Source organism: Harpia harpyja, chromosome 14 (genome assembly GCF_026419915.1).
Source record: "Harpia harpyja isolate bHarHar1 chromosome 14, bHarHar1 primary haplotype, whole genome shotgun sequence".
NCBI lineage: Eukaryota > Metazoa > Chordata > Aves > Accipitriformes > Accipitridae > Harpia > Harpia harpyja.
The window spans coordinates 6,985,337-7,006,665 of NC_068953.1; the positions used below are offsets into that span (position 1 = coordinate 6,985,337).

Here is a 21,329-nt window from a genome sequence, read left to right on the forward strand (position 1 = left end):
ATACTGGGGGGGGAGAGAAGAAAAAGAACATGCCTGGTGAATTTCAGATTGTATCCCTGATTTCTGTGTAGCCTTTGCTTAAGGTATTAGCAGCATATCCAAGTAACCAGTTATGTGTCTTATCGTTTAGACAGCACTTTTGTCTTCCACAGATCAAGGTTCTTGATCAGAGTTCAGCATAACGCAGGGAAAAGTATTTAGGAAAAATAAAAAAGCAGCAAGGGATTGTGGGCTATGTAGGTGGGAGGAGGCATCTATTAAAGAAAGAAATGGAGAGCTTGCATTACGCTGCAACTTTTTGACTTTTTTTTTTAATACCTTAATTTTCAAATTTTATTTTTATTTAGCACAAGAGTTTGTTTCAACATGGAAGATGACATAGAAAAATAATAAAAGAATAATCAAATGGCTTGTAAGTTATTGCAGGACTACTAGTAGCAACAGGTTATGGGTGGGGTTTTTTGCTTTCACTGCATATTTCTGCATTTCAAGATAACATTGGTAATGCATATAAACTTTGTATTCAGTAGCTGTAAACTTTAATACTTTTCTCATTCATTTGGTCATGGAGAACCATTTATTTTTGTATAATCAACCCTTTAATGTGGGTACTGCACCTTTAATGAAAGTCTTTACATGTTTTGTTTTCAGTGTTCCTCTCATTGTGCTCATATTTTGATATTTATCACTATTCATTAATGAAACTAGAAGAGTAGTTGTGACATTATTGCTATTCATAATATGTTTTTTATGTCTTAGATCTCATTTCTGTTATCTTTTTACAAAAGAAAGAAGAGAGAAGATTAAAACTACAAAAAAGATGTTTTGCTTGAATGAAACTTATCTTCTGGGATCTTAAAATTTTAATGACATATTGAGAAATCTTTGTCAATTTTTTTTTTCTTGTCTCACATAGACCGGTTACAGTAATTGGGCTAAGTAAGGCGAATTGTAGATCGTAAATGGCCAACAGTTAATCTTATGTTTACTTCCGTAAAGACTAAATAGGAAGCAAACAGTAAAATAAGTATTGTTCTGAGCAACAGTGATTATTCCTATTAACGTGTTCAGTTAGTTACCTTCTTAAACCAGTGGTTTACAATACTAAATTCTTGAGAAAAGCCTGTAGAGAATATATTATTGTAAGTAACTTATTCAAATATGTTAATATTAGAGCATAACTGAAGGTTCAATTTATGGTCAGAAAGCATCTGATTTCTGTGGGATACTGAGTCTCAAAAGAAGAATCACTAAAATGCAGAATATAAGAAAATGGAAAATCTGGTGTCTGTTCCCGATTTAAATAATATTACATAAATTTAAGGAAAAGTTGTACTTACCTTGAATTTTATAGATCTTTAATGTTCATCTTTTATTTTTAGTGACTTCATTGCAGCTGAAGGAGGAGTTGCTAGATGGAGAAGAGTATAGCTTCCTTCAAGGAGCATCTGATCAGGAAAGCAACGGATCTGCCAGTTACTACATCAAACAAGAACCATAAGGCAGCTCAGAAAAGTGAGGGGCAGAGTACTGGTGATAGGAAAAGAGCCTTTCTCCAAGACTGACTGATTTTGTTCCCACTTCGATGGTACAGTTCAGGTGACTGTACCTGGGGCACTTTGCTAACTGTAGATGAGTTAGACTCAGTTCAGAATTTTTTGGAAGGGCGGGGAAACTATTTTAGTGAAAAAGATTTTTCAATTTATTAAAAACAAAAAAGGACACTTTTGTGTTGTATTTGAAGCTTTTGAAAGAATTTTGTAATATTTTCAAGTTCAGATTTATTGTGCATTGTTAACAAGAACTGAAATTCTAATTTTTTGGTAAGATTAAACTTTAATTAGCATGATTGTGGGAAGCGGTTGGAGGAAGATATAGTTGCAAATACAAATGAACTGTCATAACAAATGAACCTTTTTGGTACAAGTTGGGAGACTTCTAGACTCTTGTGAACTGCACTGGTCACGCCTCTGGTTTTTTTTTTTTTTATTGTGAAAATAAGGCATTTAAGCCCTAATTTAGAGGCATAAATTGTATGTGGAAGATAATCCTGTAAAGCTCTACTCAGTGAGTAGCCCCAGTTGCAATGGAGCCTTCACCTGAGGAAGATTTTAACTTCTCAAGATGTTTTTATTTAGTTTAAAATACTTTTTTTTTATATATATAAGAAATTTTTTTTTTTTTTTTAAAAGAAAAGGTTCCTCTAGGGTCTGATTCAGTGCCCATTAATATCAGTAGCCTTGTCTCCATTGACTGCAGTAGGCATTGGATTGGGACCATAAAGCTTTTGTCTGTTCATGACTGTCTGTAGTCTTGGAATGCTTCAGCAAATGTTTACAGAGCCCTATGCCAAACTGGAACTTCAGAAAATTCCCTCGTTTGGAAGATTAGTTTTAGCTTTGAATTTAGACTAAAGAAGAAACAGATGGACAGTAACTCTCGCCTCCCTTGGTAGTGGGAAGGAACTTCTGAGCATTTTTCTTTTTTTTTTTTTTTCTATTCAGAAAGACCTAGGTGTTTCTTTACTATCTTAAATATTTATTTGTGAACATTCAAAACTGATGTTCCACATGGTTTCAGGTGAGCTAAAAGGAGCCATACATTGTGGATTAAAAAAAATTAGTTCAGTTCTGCACAGCCTGCAATATTCTTTTCTTGCTGCAATAGTGTAATATGGAAGTTGAGACTTGAGAACAGTATATAAATCATATACTGTCTAGTATGTAATCCATAAACTGGATTTGCTTATTGCCTGGAATCCTTGCGTCTCACTTCAAGTATCCCATTAGCCCCACCTGCTTAACTGTCCAGATTTTTTAAAGGCAAAAGTCATGTAAAAGGGTGAAAATGACTACCAGTAAAATACAAAGTATTTTAGCATGAGCTCTTAATAATTTGGATTTTATCTTTCCATATTTTTAAACTTTGTAGGTTTTTGTAAATCTCATTCGTGGAGTTGATTAGTGAAATGGTTAATCAGCCCTGCAGAGCTGTGACTGGAAAAATGTGCATCAAGAGCTTTAGCTTTTACCAGTAAGGTTCATTAACTAAACTCTCAGGAATTAACTGCATATGTTCTATAAGTGCTTCTGGGTCTTAGCAGGTCCCCTTCAGAGCAGTACAATGATCATCTGACTCTTGACCATAAATTAGGGCTTAAAAAAAAAAATCATCAAAATGATTAATGTCTGTGTTCCTACAGCCTAAGAAATGCTTTAAGGATATCAACCCACAGAGCCCCAGAAGACCATTTTTGTATATTGTTGTTTGAGCTTAAAAAAAAAAAAGTGCATAGAAAGTTGAAAACCAGCAATTTGATTATTTTCTAAAATATTGCTCTAACTTTGGGTACATAGTATTGGTAATATGCACAGGTTTACCTCATTCTATGCAAGAGGGGTTAATTATGTAAAGTTTTGTATTTACTACTGGAAGTAAAAAAAATGTCCTGTATAGTGTAGGAATGTCTGGAATTCTTTTCTCCCTTACTGGTAAAATTTCTTAAATGATGACCCCTTTTTAACAACAGCTTGTTATATTGACAGAATCTGGTTATCAGATTATAAATATCTGTAACTTCAGGTGGTAAAGACATTTTAGCTCTCTAGAATAGCCATAAAAAGGACTTTTTCAGGCTTGGTAGACTTCAAACACATTCTCTCAGATTCTGACCCACCCATGACATTTCTTTTGAACAGCCTGGATTGGAGAAGCAGGATTAGAGACCATTGTAATGACACTTTGAGCCTTGATTTTTTTTTTTTTTTCCCCCCTGTGTTCTCAATTTAACCTGCTGTAAAATCCAGCTCTGCAAGCATTGATTTGGTTTGGTAAGTACATCACTATTGATTTTTTATTTTATTTTATTTTTTTAAATGCAACAACTTGCAGATTGTCCCAGTCAGCTGGAACAAGGTTGGCACAATCTTGCTTTCTTCTCTCATCAATAGCTTCTGACTTCAGTAGAAAAAACTGTTGTGTTAATTTGTGTTTCATGATGTGAAAGCTTGGGCTAGTAATAAGCAAGGTATATTGCCCAGTCACTAAACCTTGGCCTTCTGCATATTGCCCAGGCTTATACCTGATTTCTGAGTTAGAGTCTTCAAATGTCAAGAGGGGAAATTAGCACTTAAGTTGAACATACTTCCTGTGTTGGAAAAATGTAAGAATCGGATTTGAAGTCTGTCAGTCTTTATAATGTTCTTTAAAAATAGGTATTTTATTCGTTAAACACTAAAGTATGTGAGTGCATTCTCAGATACACGTGACTTCAGTAGGAGTTGGGTGAAATTTCTTTGTGTTTCTGAATTCAAAATATACCTAAATTGTGTGTTTGTCAAGTACAGTGAAATATATCCTAAGCAAACCACATAAGGAACTAACTGAAGTCACTTGCTTAGGAGAGGTTTAAGGAAAACGTGCACAAAATTCTACCAGGTACTTAGAGCGGTCTCTTCAACGAGTGGGCTACCTGTTGGCTGTGGTATCCATAGTATAGGCTTCACTGTATTTGTAAAGCATTTGTTAGTAACATGGCTCTAGGTAGTTTTATCTTCACTTTACTCTAAGCCATGTTATTTGGCTAAAAGAGCAGCAAAGTGTTGGACATCTGAAATCTTCAATGGGGTCAAACTAATTTCAGTATTTGGCATAGCAGGTTTTTATAACCATAAGGTAGCGCAAGTTACGTACCTTACTTTGCAGCTACCCTTCTTTTATTGCTCAAAATCTTTCTGCTGACCTTTGATTTTTATGTTATTTTAAATACAACTCTTTAACCTTTTCCTTGCTGCATCTGAGGAAAGCTAAAGCAGTTATCAATTCCTTGTTCTACGGATACTAACACGGGTTTCAGTGTTTGTTTGGTTTTTTTATTGTTGTTTTATGTGATGTGAATACCCTCTCCCGTCAATATTTGTACGATGGTGCTAATATATTTGGTAACAATCCTTTATTGGGAAGGGATTTTAAAAAACTGTGATTTCAACTGAATTTTTCTTCCTTTAATTTTCATATTTAAAACAAAAAGCCACAGCCATTTATACAAAAAAGGCATCAGCTTTGGCCCCTGGGAAAATGTTGGGGCGGGAATCAAGATTAAACAAATAGGGTTTTTACATCATTTCTGTATGTATTTGATATATAGATCAATATCTGTACAAATTTAATCTTTTATTTTCTTGGTAATTTGTGTGGTCAATGAGAGAGAGCATTTAAAGCTTTCTCATGCAATGTACATAACTAAGTGAAAAAAAATGCTTTTGGAGAAATTAATGTTACTTTCATTTTTACGAGACTGCAGATTTTCAGCATGGATGTGAAAAGCATTAAAATTATAACTTTGTGTACAAGATGAAAATAATTCACTAAATTTGCCTTTTTTACACAAAATAAAAATGATAAAAAGTCTTTTTTCTGAGTAGTGGTTGTTTTGTTTAAAAGGCACTCACTGGCGCATACATAAATGCATTCCAGTTTGTTTCTCTTAAGAGAACGCAGATTAAAAAAAATACCCACAATTTGTAAAACCGTGAATGTTTTAAGTAATTGGGTATGTTAGTCTGAGCAGAAATAAAGCATGAGCTTCTAAGCACAAGGCAAGGTATTTAATATGAGAAGAATGTAGCATTAGATAAGCATTTAATAGAGAGCAAGCTTTGCACAGTTGGTATTAGTAGTATTCACAGTTGGTATTAATAGTTGTGGAGGGAGGGAAGTTTTGTCATGGGGTGGGCTGTTTTTCTCCTTTTTCAGTTCTGTTATATCGGAAGGAACTCGAGCATCCCTTCAGCTCTCCCTCTGCAAGTTGGCTTTCCAACTGTAATGTATTTCAGTAGCCTTCAAAGCAACTTCGCAATGAACAACTCGCTAAATTTTTATTCAGATATGCCTTTATGTTTGTGTTAACTATTCCTTCTACAAGAAGAAAATATTGCATGACTGAGTAAAATAACTTATGTGACTGTTAGAACACAGTAGTCTGTTTTATAGTGAATATACCACAACAAATTAGTTCGTATCCATTTATTTGACAGTGCTGAAAATGACTTAAGATAACCGTGGTGATAATTGCTCCCAGATCAATAGCTGGAATGAGATGACGTGGTTAAGAAGGCACAATTCATTGTGGAAACTCATTTCACTCATAGATCCAATCGTGTGCACAAGATTTGAAGTCAATGAGCTCTGCAGGTTTGAACCACAGGTTGATCTCCTTCTGCGCACTTTCTACAGAGTCACTGCCATGAATGATGTTTCTGTGGAAGGAGAGAAACGCATTGTTTGCATAAAAATACACTTTTCAGCAACCTAGTAGTTCTCCACGTGCAAAAACTTGGATGAAGCATCTACATCTGCAAGACTACTATTTCAGGTACAGTATTCAAATACCCCCACTACAAGAGCTAATTAAGTCTAGCAGGGTGACTTGGGCTACTTTACTACACCAGCCACTGCCACTGCCTGATCTTACATGAAGCTCTGATGAGGAGCTGTATTTCAAAAAGTCAGTTTTGTGCCAAGCCATTTTCTTAAGTAGCAGTTACGGATTGTCACCTGCAAACAAAATATCATCAGACTAGGATAACTACCAACAATTTCTAGAACAGAAGTCTACCAACATCGAGTTTTTAATCTCGATTGACAATAAACTGAGCACATACCTTCCTACTTGAATGCAGAAGTCACCACGGATTGTACCAGGCTTAGAGTCTGCAGGGTTTGTTTCCCCCAGCATTACTCTCCCAGTTTTAACTACGTTAAGTCCTTCCCATACCTTAAGGAAAAAAGACAGACAACTCCTATTAATCCATGCTTGTATGAAATACCAAAGAATAATTTTTGCTAATAACATACTTTGCAAAGAAACAAAGGCTCCACCACTAAAAAAATTAATCTAGCCTAGATTCTCTTAGGCCTCTAAAGAAGTCTAAGGGAAAAAAAACATCAGAACTGAAAGTGATTATAAAAAGGACTATCAACATTGTCACTCCAGTTAAGGAGACACTTTACCAAGCCTCAGAGTTAACTGATGTACAAGGCCAACTTCAAAACCTTTCTATTGTGAATGGGCAAGGACAGCCGGATGAGTTGCAGGTGCTCCTAGTTAGGTACATAGTCAAAAGAGAAAGAGATGCTACTATGGCAATTATATTGTTGGGGGGGGGCAGTGCAAAAAAGAATGACACAGCAGATGGGTTTCTGTGGGAAAGCCTTGACTGTCTTTTGCCCAAAACAAGAGATTTTTTTGGTGCAGAAGATGGGCTTGTGGGAATTTTGCTTAAGCCATGCTAAGCATTGCCATATGCATTTTATATATGCACACCTTCCTACTTCTTAATAAATAGTAAGTTTCTACTTGATTTTAATTTTGGTTTTCTTTTGCCACTATCAGAACAGGGTAGTTTGAAAAAGTGTTTACATAACAGTGTATCTGAATATTTTAAAATAATTTACAGAGTGAGACAAATATATTTGGGAAAGTAGTCTTTAAGTAGAATTAAGCCGCTTACCATGGCCACAACAGGTCCAGAGTTCATGTATTTAACCAAACCAGGGTAGAATGGTCGGTCCTTGAGGTCAATGTAATGTTGTTTGAGAAGGTCTTCAGAGGCCTTTAAAAGGACAGATGTAACATTAAATACCAGCTTCAAAATATACCACAAAAGGTGTCACTACTTTACGACTGCAGCAGTAGTGACTGGACTCACCAGTCATTAATATTATCAACAGTTACAGCAATGCTATTAGGGGGGTTCCAATTAAAGTTCCTAATTTAAAATCAAAGGAGCACACGACGCACCGTCTTTCTTTGTAGTAGTGTTAGCGTTGCGAGTTGTCAAAATTATTTCTTTGCATTACAGTAATCCTCAGCAATAAGCTGAGTGCAAGATGTCTGGATGGTGTTACCCGATACAACCTTTCAGTCAAGGTCATTTCGGCGCTCTCAATTAGGCTGCATTAAGCCGTCCGAGCAAATTTTGTTCCCTCAGGGAAAGGGGAGAGATCAAACATTTGCGTTCGATAGAAAGCTCGGCCTGGCGTGTGATCCGGGACTTCCAGCTGTTGGGCGGGTTCGGCATCAGATTCCCATTCCGATGCAGGAAAAAGCCGCGTAGGAAGGTGCACACCATTTCAGGACCCGTTCTGGCAGGTGAGGGAAAGCGTTTAGGACGACGGAGCCGGCGCAGGGAGGGGGGGGGCGATTCCCCGGCTGCGGAGACTTACGTGCACGAACTTCATGGCCACCAGCCGGAAGCCTTTCTGCTCGAACCGCTTGATGATCTCTCCCACCAGCCCGCGCTGGACCCCATCGGGCTTGATGGCGATGAAGGTGCGCTCGCAGTTGGCAGCCATCGCGCTGAGGGGCAAAAGAGGGACACGCACGGCTGAGGCTCGCCGCCGCCTCAAGGTCGCAGGGAACCGCCGCCCCGCCCGGGCCCACGTGGCGCCGGGCTCGCCTTGTGCCTCCCCCGGGCCCGGCGGCGTCCCGCTCCCGCCCCTCCGCTCCGCTCCCCTCCCCTTCCCTCCCCTTCTCTCCTCTCCCCTCCGCCGCCCTCGCCGCTCGCCCAGGCGAGGCCCGCAGGCCGCCGCCGAGCTCGGGGCTGAGGCAACCCGTCCGCCATGAGGCGCCCGCCGCTGGCGCGGCCCGCGCCGCCTCGGCCTCCCCTCACGGAGCGGCCCGGAGCGTTGCGGCCGGGGGAGGGTGGCCCTCGCCTCGCCTCACCTCACCTCACCTCGCCTGAGCTCCCGCAGCCGCCGCCGCCCGCACCGCCGCCGCCGAAGAAAGAGGAGGAGGAAGAGGCGGGCGGTGGCCGAACCGCCCGCCCTGCGGAGAGGAGGAGCCGCCCGCCTTGCGGCGCTTGGGGGCGGGCCTGGCGGGGCCGGGGGCTCGCTTCGGCGCCAGCCCGCCCTGCCGGGGTTGCGGGCCCGGGCAGCCGGCGGGACGCTGCCGCTGGGCCTGGCGGCGGCCGCCCGCCTCGCTCCCTCAGCGGCCGGCGCGGCGCGGCGCGGCCCGGCTCGGCTGCCTTCGAGCCCCCGCCGCGGCTGGCAGCCGGCCCGGGGGCAGCTGCCGGCCGGGCTGTGCCGAAGGGCCGGCGGCACCTGTCGCCGTCGCCTCCTCGGAGGGTTCTTAACTTTCAGCTGCAGCAACGGGGCCGTAAGCCTTTTCCCCAGTGAAAAGATCAGGGAGGTTTAACTACACTGAACCAGTTTTTATTAAGAGGTACTCGCTTTGCTATTTCCAGAGAGATTCCCACCCTCTGCTCGCTAGCGTTGCTACTGCCAACCTCGCTTAACCGAAGCAGCACGCCTTACAGCTGCCTGAAATTCTGTTTTGCACAGAAAAGCAAAGTAGGATCTGTAAAAGCCAGTGAGGTCATCGGTGATTTGGCTGGCGTAGGGGAAGATGAAGCCACAAAGTGTCAAAGCGCAGGTGTAAAACTCCACAGTCCCAGGACACGTGTCATAACGAGAATTAGGAAGAGTGTTGTTACTTCTTATTACATTTACTACTTGGCCCTTGACTAATGTACAAAACGCCTTTCCTCCCCCGGAGCTAGTTATAATCATATACCATCACTGCAGCTGTAATATTAATGAAATACCCTTTGCAGTACTTATGCAGTCTCTTACTAACAAGCCACTTGCCATTAGTGAAACTGGACATGCTCAGTCAGACCTCTCAGATGTGCAGGAGTATTGCGTTTCTCTGAGAGATGGCTGACCTCCACCTTCTCTCAGTCTCAATGCGTTAGAAATATTAACCAGGAGCTTTCTGACAACCCCCACATCTCTAGATAACCCAGATTTCTATATTTTGTAGTAAGCAAATCAAGAAAAAGAAACGTAGAAAGTAATCCTTCAAGCAAAAATGGACCTGGAGACATCTCGTGCACAGGTTTGTCACATGTTCCCTTTTGTCTAACAACCTTTAACTTAATTATTTATCTTCTATAACACTGAAGACTTTCAGAAGAGAAGCTAACAACCTCATCTACAGTGTGGTAGTTAGGGAATTTGTTCCCTCTCCTTAGATTCATTAATTAGATCTAAGACAACATAATGAAAATTTCCTTTTATTTCACCTAAGAAAGAGCAAATGTTGTTTCATTTTGTACCATCTCTTTTTAGGAGTTGGGTATCTTCAAAAAGTACCGTAAGCATCGAATTGAACATTCATTGCACAGTTTAGTATTTGAAACAAGAACTTGCTGTAGGAAAAAAATCTAGGTGTTGGAACAACTAATTTCATGAAACCCTTGCTTTTACCGAATACAACATTGCAGGGAAATAAATACATAATATTGACCCCAATACATTTCTTGTTCCTCGTCCAGTACAGCTAGTGAATATTTGTTGTTCAGATTTCTGCAAGAGGCTGATAGTTTTCTCTGACAGAAGCAGACACCTCTACTGAAATACATTTAGCAATATTATGACTGTATTTCTTTACATGATTAAATAAATTAAAAAAATAATGCTAGAGCCACTTCTGAAATACCTTATCCAAGAACAGCTTGCTTTGGAGTTCCAGCTGTTAAGGAAAGAACACAAATAAGGACATAGCTAAATTATCAGCTCTTCAGCCAGTAAAGCAAATGTCACTCTGTTGTTGCTCTGTGCAACGCCAGAGGACTGCTACACTAAAGTGGCTGAAGGTAGATCTCCCTCATCCATCCTCACATTAATCTTCTTTTCACATAAAAGGGCATTTCAGAAAGCCTGGCCTATTAATCCTTCCTTAAAATGCTAAATAAATCCTGTGTGGGGTAAAAAAAAAAAAAAGCAAGTTGAAACAGTGTCATCTAGAGGAAAGTTCTCATTTTAATCAAAGCTATGCTCTGTGTACAGGCACAGCACATTCTGGAGAGAGAAATAAATAAGCTTTTTTTTCTGCAGCCATTTTGGGCATGGGGATTCACTTGATAGCAAGTTCAGTCCTCAACATTTGGGCACACTATCAATATATTTACATACCATAAGTTGTCCCCTTACATTTTAACATAATCAACCTTTGACACTAAGCCATTTGCATAATTACTTACCAAATAAATTTTTACCAATTTTTTTTCTGTTTACCAAACTATCCTGTTTGACGACAGAGTGCTTCAGGAAAATATGTGTTATATGCTCTGTGTTTTAATCTCCTATCTCTTACCCCCCTGAAGCAGCTTTCTGAAAGTACAATTCCATCTATAACTTGACAGCTTTTTAACCAAAGCAGCAGCAAATGCTGGCTATATTTAATATTCTCAACAGAGCAATTTCACAGATTTCTAAGACGTGTTTCTACCGGTTTATATGAAGGGCTTTGAAACAGCTAGAGGCTAGCAGCTGCTTACAGACAGTAAGGATATCAGAAGGTAGAGGCTCAGTTTTACTCATAGATCCATTCATGAGCACAGCTTCTGTAATCAACCAGTTCTTCAGGAGTGAACCATAAATTGATCTCTGTCTCAGCACTTTCTACAGAATCACTTCCATGAATGATGTTCCTAGGAAAAGAAAAGGTGGATATAAAAGTAATATAATCCTCAAACTCAAAGCAAAGCAAGCACTCTTTTTTTTTTTTTTTTTTAAGTGGTCTCCATTATGGAGAGAAGTTGTAAGTAATTGTAAATTAGTAATAGGCACAGAGTATGCAGTCCCAGCTTTGCTCATCGTTTTTGTCAATGGGGAAGACCACAACTCAATTTCTATCTTTAGATCATAACATTACATGGGCACAGAGAATGGCAGCTCCGTGCATAAGATAGAGGAGGATGGAGCACAGTTCCTACATATATCATGACATACCACTGGACATTTAGCATCTTTAGATATCAACAGTTTCAAAATATACCTTCCAACTTGAACGCAGAGGTCACCACGAATAGTGCCAGGCTTGGAATCAAATGGGTTAGTTTCCCCCAGCATCACTCTTCCAGTCTTAACCACATTAAGTCCTTCCCACACCTTAAAAAAAAAAAAAAAAAAAATCCATCGAGATTATTCAATCTTAGCAGTAGGTAGAGTAGCAATCATTACACAATGCTGTCCATCATGGCACAAATCACCACCCAAATATTTGTAATAGCAACATATTTTATCTCCAGTTTTTCTGTCAGATTCTTGAAGCATCTGCTGAAGTGCTCCCCTTCTCCACAATACCTCTCCTCACCCAGGATGGGAAGAGAACAATTTTAAATCTCAATTTGGTAAACAGCCTTACAAAGCCGTCTGCTCATTGAAGATCTAGACCTCCAGCTCAACTATTTTACAAACACACTATCAAGGAAAAAAAAGAGAAAATCCCTTCTAATGAACCTAGACTAAAAAAGATTTTCAAAGTTACTATTGCTTAGTAGTATAGTAAAAATATTCCACTATCTATTTTCAGCTTGCTTAATACATGGCATTTCATTGACAGGTGTTTTTGTGCAGGTTTACTGTTTCTCAGGGTCCCAGCTTTGGTTCCCCCTTTACCCCTGCCCTCTTCTTCAACATACCGACTCAAAGAAGAGAAAGATTATGAAAAAAGATTAAAGGAGTGAACAGCACATCTTCCTAATTACAGTATTTGAATCTAGGTTTTTAAGTATTTTTAAAAGTAAATTACAATTCAATAGGTAACACAATCTTATTGCAGGTAAGACAATTAAACAGTATGTATTTCTTAGCTGAGCTTCATTCTCAAGAACTCACCATAGCTACAACAGGTCCAGAATGCATGTACTGCACCAGACCATCATAGAATGGCCGGTCTTTTAGGTCAATGTAGTGTTCTCTCAGAAGGTCTTCAGAGGCCTGCATTAAAAACCAACCAACCAACCAAAAAAAGCTTACTGTAAGAACTTAAGAGCATACTGAAATCACATAGATTAACCACAGAGCACTATTAATCCTAAAACTTGCACGCAATTGAAAATTCAGCATTTCTAGCATGTTCCTAGAGTACTTTTGGTTTATATGAATTTGAACCGTTTGCTTTAACCACAGCTGAACTTAGAAAAGTATCTTTTACCAATATAGACGGATTATGGGACCTGGCATTTCTTGAAGATATTCAGAGATGTTTATTAGGTATAAGATGCACCTAAAAGAATATTCTCTTCAGACTAAGGACATCAAGTTACTAAAATTAGCATGCTTAGCATGTCTAAAGCATTTAGCCAGAGCTGGAAATTGGAACTTTTCCAAAAATACCCCAAATATTCAAAGACTTCTCAAAATTTGAGGTTTAATTGTTCTGAAGACTACATTTGTCATTATGGCGCGCTGCTCTATTTCAAGGCTGCAGTCTATATGAAAAAGGAGATGCACAAATTAAGGAAAGCTTACATGTATTAATTTCATGGCGACCAGTTTGAATCCTTTCTGTTCAAACCGCTTGATGATTTCTCCCACCAGTCCCCGCTGGACTCCGTCAGGCTTGATGGCGATGAACGTGCGCTCAGAGATAGAAGCCATCGTCCTAAGCGGGAAGGAAATAAGAGTTGTTATTCCAGGACCAGCAGGCAAGTACAATCACAGGCCTGCATCGCGTGTACTAGCAGCTATTATTTAATTAAAGCGGCTACATCTGAAGGTCAGTAACCCATGACCTGCACTGATTTGATAATTCAATCACCAGACGCGGGTGTTCACAAGTAAGTTTAAAACAATAACAGCGTTCCACATACAGAGATATTAAAATCAGAAAAGCTGTAAGCGGAATGGAAGGTAAAGACCGTCACAGATACGTCTCCAGAGCCGCGTGGGAGGCTGCTGCCTGCAATTCAGGGCAAAAGAGGTTGAATACATCCACGTGCATCGTTTTCATCTGTAAACCAGCATTATCGGTCGGTTGCTTTCGAGCACCGCTCTGCTGCAAGCGGGTACGAGCCCGCACCTTCGCCTGCAGGTACCGTACGGAGGGGGGAGCCCGGCCCCCGCACCAGCCGCCGCCGTTGTTTGCAGAAAAGCGCTGAAACCGGCCGGCCTCAGCCCCCGCCCGCCGTCAGGCGGGTCGAGGCCAGTCGGCCCTTCCCCGCGCCCCGCGGAACCGAGGGGGGGGGGTGGCCGGGCCGGCTCCTGCTCCCCGGCAGCACCCCGCACCCTCCTTGCCGCCGCCCCGTCTCACCTGCTGGCGGCCCCGGCTGGCTCTGGCGGCCCGGGGCGGCGGGCGCTGCCGGCCAAGCCGCGGCTTAGCGCTGAGCCGCCGCCGCCCCGGGGCAGCACCGTAGGCCCGGGGGCGGCCGGTTACCATGGCGACGGCGCGGCCTCCCGCCCGCAGGGGGGCGCTGGCGGCCGGGAGGTCCCGCGGGCGGCGCCGTTCCAGCCCCCTCCGCTGCCGCGGAGCCCCGCCCGCTCCCCCCGCCCCTTCCCGGGACCCCTCCTTAAGCAGTCAAGCCTTCGGTGGGGAACCGCGGGGTTTATTGAACAACAGGCACGGGAAATCATTTTAACAAAAATCTCGTTATCGTCCCGCTCTGCTTGCTTAACCTTTCCTCTTTAAAGCAGGCAATTTTCTTTTTTTGCCTGGTTACACGGTATTCGATCTCCGAATCGCCCTTCGGCGATTTACCCCGTAACTGTTCGGCCTTGAGCACGTTATCCCCTTGGAGAGACCCGAGGGTAAAACATCAAGTTCCCGCGTCCTCAGCACGCCCTGCCGGGAGGAAATCCCTGCTTCCCCTGGTTTTGTTTCCCAAACTGCGATGAACTTCCCGGGCTCTACCCCCTGGCTCTTCTTGAAAGCAAAATAAGGTGGATTTCACTTCCCTCTGGGCAGGACTTTGCTGCTGCTTGACAGGGACAGAGGTTCAGCTTTTTGATAGCAGGGATTTCCTTACCTGGGATCCCTTTTCTTCGCTACAATCTGTCACACATCCACGTCTTCTAGTTCTGGTGGGAGAATCTAGATCTGACATAAGCATCTGCTCAAACAACCCGTTTACTAGTATTCGGGGGTCTTTTTTTTCCAGGTATGACCATACTCTGATGTACTCCTTTTTCCAAGGTCTCTGATTTAATGAAAGATGTTTAAAAAAAACCCACAGCATTGTACAGTCTAGCAAGCCCCCCTTGAAGTTATTTTGGACTTGGAATTTCTGAGTATTCTCCCGGTAATATCAATCCACTATATTCTGTTGTTTCAATACACATCTCTTCAAGACGTTTCATACTACTAAAACAAACTCTAATGCTGCAATCCTCACTACGGCAAAATAATACTTAAAAATAGAAAAAAAGGTCTTTAGAAACAGGATGCTTAGAAAAATAGTCACTTAAAAGCAGCAATAGGACATCTATTTACAGCCTTGTTAAAACCATGTAATTTAACGATTAAAGCTTAGGACTCGCCATAAGGTGGGCAAGCACTATTTGCAGCTTTACCATAAGTCTGCTCTGTGATCTTTGCCAAGTCTTTTAACCTCATTAAATAAGGGTCATCTTTGTCACTTTTGAGATTAATCCATGATTAGCAGAGCATGTTGTGCATTATATAGTACACGAAACACCACAGAAGTATGCTTCCTTGTTATTTTTACTGTATAAACGAGCAGCCTTTTTGCTGGTTGAAAATTCTACCAAAGTTACTAAATTACACTGAAAATTATGTCTTTACCTAAAATGCAAAGAAGTAGAGAGTCTAGACAATTTCCTAAAAATGGACTGATTGTGGGAAGAGAAAGTAAAGACCTTCAAAGTCTTCAGTGAGTGAACTCAGTATTATTATTGAGCTCAAGCCATTTACACAGTACTTAAAACCAGTAGAGATTTTTAAAACAGGCCTGAGGCAAAAGACTGACAGTGAATGTCTCCAAACTTCAGGAGAATTTAAACACAGGTCCTAGCTTTGCTATTTTGGCCCCAGCTTTATAATGGTCTCAGCTAACAGCCTGTATCTGTACCACTCAAAACATTTGGGGAGTTCTCATTGGGACTCACATTTTGTGCTGCGCACCTCTTGCACCTCATAACCAGACTCGTAAGTCTGACATGTTTTGTTGCTTGTGGCTATACTACTCTTCATTTAGCTAAGTATTGCTATCATTCATCTGTTTTTACCTTGATTTCTGTTGCGCCTTAAGATATAATGCGCCAGAGAATTAAGCTTTTATAAAAATTTCTTCCTCTGGGTAAAGTCCCAGTTAAGCTCTTCTCACCCCATGCCGATTCAAGGGCTAACTTTCTTCCCTGGTAAATTGCAAATCAATTTGCTTTCAAATAAACTGTTATTCCTAGGGATAGGGAACGTAATTTTTCTTATTATCCAGAAAATTAATTTCTTTTTCAGGCAGTTCTTTCCCCAAGAGTGTGAATTGCATTTTACTCTAGTAGTTACCACAGCCAGCCACTGCTTTCAAGCTACAAAGACAATACTATCAGGTTTCTTTGCGCAGTTTCATATGCTTGATTAGTTTACTAAATTGACAGGTCATCAAGGTCCTTTAATCTCCTTGCAAGCAACTAGAATATAATTCCATAACTTGTTCTATTTTTAATGCATTCCCGAGTTTCTGATCTCACACCGACTGCAAGGTGCACGTCATAAAACGCGATCACAGTGGTAAGACTGTCAATAAGATACATTTGTACACCACTTAAACTTGGCTCTCAGGTAATTTTTCTATTGTTCATCTTTTTAAATACTTCTTTATCCATGTTAGAAAACCCCAGGGTGACTAGAAATCAAACACGACCACAAATGGCTCTCTTCTACCTGTACTCTGTCAGTCTGAGTGCAACTCTAGTGGCAACGGCCTGCCTGTTCAGTGATGGACTCGCTCCAGCTGTGAAAGAAAACCACATCTATCCATTTTGCTAATAGAAACAGGATAAAAATAGCATATCCTCAGAGACCCCTTCCCTTGAAGGCTGTCAGCAGACACCTTGACCCATTTTTGCCGTCTGTCAGAACATATGTCTTTTGAGCTAATGTATTTGTGCAATTTGCCAAGTATGACGGCAATAACTATAAAACTACATTGAGAAAAGGATCTCTGCTACAATTCAAGATTATTGGTATTTTTATCCTCACAATAATCTGCAGTTGTTTAGAGCTGTCCTCACATTATGCAGTATTATGCATGAATAACGTGGTGAGCTCTAGATTAAAAGTCCACTGCAATTAGGTATGGCCTGCCAACCTTGTCCTGAGAGCAGGACAGAGTTACTTCTCAGCTTTGGCCATTTGTGGTCTTCCTACAAGATTTATTCAGGCTCAGTAAAAAAACCCACAAGTCAGTAACCCCTACCCCAAAGGCTCTCAGTGTCTTCCGCAATACAAACAACTGAGGCAAATGGGAAACTATGTATGACGTAAAGGGAGAGAAATTCTCAAGGACAGCTTCCCTCAACAGCCCGGCATCGGGTAAAGATTTTAATCTGTGCTAGACAGCAGGTAAACACAGAGAAGTTGCAGTTTTTCTCAGTGGACAACTGCTAAAGAGAACTATGAAAAAAAGAATCTTTTCATACGGATCATTTCCAATAATTTCACTTGAGGAGATGTGAGTAGGAGAGTACGCGTTCTGTCTTTTTAAAAATTATTTTTTAGCTAAAGTGATGTAATTTTTTTGGTCGTAATTAAAAGGCAAACAGCTTTTCTTTCCTTCTGCCATATTTACAAATAAATTTGTACTTTAACTGCCTATGCCCTGGCTGCACTATGTTAAATATTAGCTTAGGAGGATGATGTCTAAACAGAACTCACAAGAAATCCACCAGAAATCTTGTCATTCCTGTGCAGACCCACTAGCATAGTACCTAAAAAGACAATGCAGCACATGCATTGAAAGCACAGTTACTGCCTTAGAATCAGTCCAAATGAAAGAAAATACAGTGCAAACCTCTACTGCTCTCCAGTGGAAATTAATGCAATCACCACAGTTAAAGTTCCACCACTTCTCAAGCTTTTGCATTTTTTAAAACACTCGTTTCTTTGTTCCTGTACTGCCGCTGGCCCACCGGGCTCCTTAGCTCCTTTGTACATGAAATACTTTTACTTAATGAGAAACGGTGATTTCCCCAAACATTAATTGTATGATAAACGTGAGGGATGTGAGGCAACTCTGAAGCTCTTCAATCTCAGTAGACATTTTCAATGTTACCATACACGTATAGAATAGCTCACGTTATTCCCATGACAAAACACACGATCCAGAATGGAATTCACTGTTCGAAATCCTAGGAAAACCGATGCCTCTCAGCAAGCGTGAGATGCTTTCTAAGTTGTGTTATCGCGAATAAAACAGCATTTTTGGTACTAATTTATCTGGAGACCTTATTAGAAATAAAGGTCTTTTCACTGTCAGAGATTAGCCGACACAGCGACCCAAGCGCGGTTTGGGAGCTGCGAAGTCCTAACATCTGGTTTTAGCTCTCTCAGTCATCCCTAAACGAACCACTTGATCTACTTCTGCCTCTGTGGGTGCGATAAACAGACGCTAACGCCTCCACGTGAGCTGCCAGAGAGCGTTTCCTTAAATCTTCTACCCAAAGAGATGAAGATTAATTGCGCGGTCCCTTGGGCTCCTGGCCGGCCTCCCCGCTGCCCCGGCCCCACGGGAGGCCGCCTGGGCCTCCAGGGCCGGCCGGCTCCCCGCAGGGCTCGGCCCGCGGGCCTCAGCGCCTCTTCCCCAGCTCCACAACCCCACCGGCCGCCTCCCCGCCTCGGCACTGACGCGGCCTAACCCTCTCCTCTCAGCCCAACACCCCTCCTAGACGGCCCGGCAGCCCTTCAGTCCCTAAGGCCGGGCGCCTACGGCCTATTCCCTCCGGTGACCCGCAACGTCCCGCAGACGGCCCGGCCCGGCCCGGCCCGGCCCGGCGGGTGAGGCCGGCCGCCATCGCCGCCCTCCCGCCCCGCGCTGACCTCACCGCCGGGCTCCGCCCCTCGCCCCGCCCCGCGTGACGCGCAGGCCCCGCCCCGGCGCGGCGGGTGAGGTCAGTGCCGTGCGCCAGGGCCGCTCTCCGCCTCTCCTCCTCCTCCTCCTTCTCCCTCCCCGCCTCCCGCTCGCCCGGGCTGCAGGCGAGGCCCCGCCGCAGAGGGAGGAGGAGACGCCGGGAGCGCGCTGAGCCGCTGCCGCCCCGCCGGGCCCCGAGAGGAAAAGGCGCTCTCCGGCAGCCATGGAGCTGGCGGACGGCGTGGTGTACCAGGAGGAGCCCGGCGGCCCCGGCCCCGCCATGATGTCGGAGCGGGTGTCGGGGCTGGCGGGCTCCATCTACCGCGAGTTCGAGCGGCTCATCGGGCGCTACGACGAGGAGGTGGTGGCCGAGCTGATGCCGCTGGTGGTGGCCGTCCTGGAGAACCTGGACTCGGTGTGCGCCCACAGCCAGGAGACCAGCGTGGAGCTGGAGCTGCTGCGGGACGACAACGAGCAGCTCCTCACGCAGTACGAGCGGGAGAAGGCGCTGCGCAAGCAGGCCGAGGAGGTGAGGGGCGGGCGCCGGGCCCGGGGGCTGCGGCGGCAAGCGGAGCCGGTGGAGGGCGGGGGCCCGTTCCCGAGGCGGGCGGCGGCTCCGGGCTTCCTCCGCGGAGGCGGCGGCGGCGGAGGGGGGGGGGAACTTCCTGCCCTCGGCGGCGGCCGAGCCGCTCCTCCCTCCGGGCCGCCGAGGAGCGGGGGGTGCTTGCGGTACCTGGGCCCGGGGTGCCCCGCGGCCCGGCGGTGGCTGCTGCCGGCTGCCAGGCGGGGAGGGAGGCCCCGGAGGGCGCTCCCGTCGGAGGGGCCGGGAGCCAGCGGGTGAGGGGTTCGTGTCGCGACGTGTTTCTGGGAGGAGGGAAGGCGGCGAGCTGCGTCCCTGCCTGCTCCGCTCGCTTGGCCTCCAGCGCCTCGGGGGAGCCGGTGCGGGCTGCGCCGGGCCCGGTCGTGTGGCGGCTGGACGCAGGTGAGGGCAGAGCTCGGTCGCCTCAGTCCCCGAGTCCGTGGCCCTTCCTGCGGGACTCTGAAATCGCTCTCCGGGAGCGCTCCGAAGCGCTGCTCTTCCAGTCAGCAGGTCCGTGGAAGAAAAGCGGCACCGCTCCGCAGAGCAAGCGTGGAACCGTGTGCTGACGGCTCCGCTCTTTCGCTTTCCCTCCGGATTTTTGTCCGTGGCTGGAGGTGGATTGTCCGTTTCGGATCGGTGGTAGTCACAAAAAACAGTGAGAAGGCATTGCGAAAAATACGGAAATACGTGCTGCCTAGACTGTAGTTCTTCAAAGTTGGTGCATAAAAGCTGCAGTCAGCAACAGGTGGTGTGGACTGTTCAATGACATAAACTCTGACTTGGGATGTTACTACAAAAATCGAAATAAAAATATCGAAGAATCGCTTCAGCATAAATAAGCTGGTGAAGCATTATCTTCTGCGAGATTCTAAAGCGATACAATAGAAAGCGGCTGTGCAGGATAACTTCCTCCAGCTCATTGTCTTGCCAAACTCCTGTTGGAAATTGGATTGACAGCATTATCTGTAATAGAACAAGCCATCTTATAAGTCTATTTCCAGACTTCGTGTCCTCCGCTTACCTTCTAAATTTTCCAAAAGTCGGAAGAATAACGACACTGAGGGTAAAGACAACATCGACAATGAAAACTTAATTTGAAAAACGCTAGCCCTGTACAAATATTTGTATACGTTATGGTTATAAGTGAGTGCAAAATGTTGTCTGCAAATTGTTCCAGGACTTCATTGGTTTGTTACGAAGTAATGTGGTGTGAATGGTGTGTCCCCCACAACTCTTAGACCAATAGACCATTCATCCTCCTTGTCAAACACATAGTTGTTTTACAGTGCCTTATGGGCTTCAGTCTGGGGACTATTGCCATAAAGACTTAATCACTAGTTCTGACACAAGCTGCATGTAAAAGGCTTTTTTAGAAAACATATTTTATTAAGAGAGTAAGAGGAAGGGAGTGATAAAATATTTTCTGAACTAATTCAAGAGAAAATTAGGCTTGAAACACAGGCAGCGTTTGCCAGATTGGAAAAAGCAGGCCCTGGGCAGCAGAACAGAAACCGTAACAGTATGGTGAAACAGAATATGGTGTTAGTTGTGGTGGCGTGGCTCTTCAGGAGCTGTACGTACTTATGTTGGCAGTGTACTTCGCTGCAATCTCCATTTCTTTGTGTCGTGACAAATTAACTTGAGGGGACAAGCATTATGCAGTCTAAAAACTAGTAATCCTGCTGCAAGACAACTTACTGATGCTTTCTAAAGCGCAATTAGACGAAAGACCGTATTTTCAGTTGTAAGCATAAAGGTCATCTTTTTGTTACGTGCCGAGGTCAGTTATGCTATACCTACGTCAAAATGTCTGTCACGGATAAAGCGTGGTACGTTCATGAGGGGTATGCGTTTTATTCAGACTTGATTGTTGGAAC

General features: G+C 43.6%; 4 protein-coding genes and 1 long non-coding RNA gene across 23 annotated transcripts in view; 3 read left to right on the forward strand and 2 right to left on the reverse strand.

Moving 5' to 3' along the window:
* The window catches only part of MBTD1 (mbt domain containing 1), a 40,453-nt gene extending 35,044 nt beyond the window's left edge, over positions 1-5,409 (forward strand). For 11 of the 13 annotated variants that reach the window (XM_052807673.1, XM_052807680.1, XM_052807670.1 and 8 more), the window contains one exon: positions 1,383-5,409. In XM_052807673.1, the coding sequence (XP_052663633.1) occupies positions 1,383-1,501 (119 nt within the window). In that variant the 3' untranslated portion in view covers positions 1,502-5,409. The remainder of the gene's footprint in view (positions 1-1,382) is intronic. The other 2 variants (XR_008238224.1, XM_052807671.1) reach the window with 2 other exon arrangements.
* Positions 5,410-6,009: 600 nt separating this feature from the next.
* Positions 6,010-8,894, reverse strand: LOC128150914 (nucleoside diphosphate kinase). 2 transcript variants are annotated; one of them, XM_052807686.1, is made up of 5 exons: positions 8,736-8,894; positions 8,227-8,359; positions 7,512-7,613; positions 6,663-6,775; positions 6,010-6,257 (listed from the first exon to the last, which is right to left on the reverse strand). In XM_052807686.1, the coding sequence occupies exons 2-5, from the start codon at positions 8,353-8,355 to the stop codon at positions 6,140-6,142; spliced, it is 462 nt and encodes a 153-aa protein (XP_052663646.1). In that variant the 5' UTR covers positions 8,356-8,359; positions 8,736-8,894; the 3' UTR covers positions 6,010-6,139. The 2 variants fall into 2 exon arrangements, with proteins under 2 accessions (XP_052663646.1, XP_052663645.1); XM_052807685.1 differs by having other exon boundaries at positions 8,731-8,807.
* A 608-nt stretch (positions 8,895-9,502) lies between these two features.
* Positions 9,503-13,582, forward strand: LOC128150915 (uncharacterized). Its single transcript, XR_008238226.1, has 2 exons — positions 9,503-9,898; positions 12,424-13,582. It is a non-coding gene; the product is annotated as an uncharacterized LOC128150915 (long non-coding RNA).
* Positions 10,061-13,584, reverse strand: LOC128150913 (nucleoside diphosphate kinase-like). 3 transcript variants are annotated; one of them, XR_008238225.1, is made up of 5 exons: positions 13,321-13,449; positions 12,685-12,786; positions 11,843-11,955; positions 10,244-11,495; positions 10,061-10,211 (listed from the first exon to the last, which is right to left on the reverse strand). XR_008238225.1 is itself a non-coding variant. In XM_052807684.1 (5 exons), coding segments are annotated over exons 1-5 (468 nt in total). In that variant the 5' UTR covers positions 13,562-13,584; the 3' UTR covers positions 10,228-11,377. The 3 variants fall into 3 exon arrangements, 2 of the variants coding, with proteins under 2 accessions (XP_052663644.1, XP_052663643.1); XM_052807684.1 differs by lacking the exon at positions 10,061-10,211 and adding an exon at positions 13,560-13,584 and having other exon boundaries at positions 10,228-11,495; positions 13,321-13,453; XM_052807683.1 differs by lacking the exon at positions 10,061-10,211 and having other exon boundaries at positions 10,228-10,527; positions 11,358-11,495.
* A 5,376-nt stretch (positions 13,585-18,960) lies between these two features.
* The window catches only part of SPAG9 (sperm associated antigen 9), a 66,001-nt gene continuing 63,632 nt past the window's right edge, over positions 18,961-21,329 (forward strand). For 3 of the 4 annotated variants that reach the window (XM_052807659.1, XM_052807661.1, XM_052807660.1), the window contains exon 1: positions 18,961-19,401. In XM_052807659.1, the coding sequence (XP_052663619.1) occupies positions 19,096-19,401 (306 nt within the window). In that variant the 5' untranslated portion in view covers positions 18,961-19,095. The remainder of the gene's footprint in view (positions 19,402-21,329) is intronic. The other variant, XM_052807662.1, reaches the window with a different exon arrangement.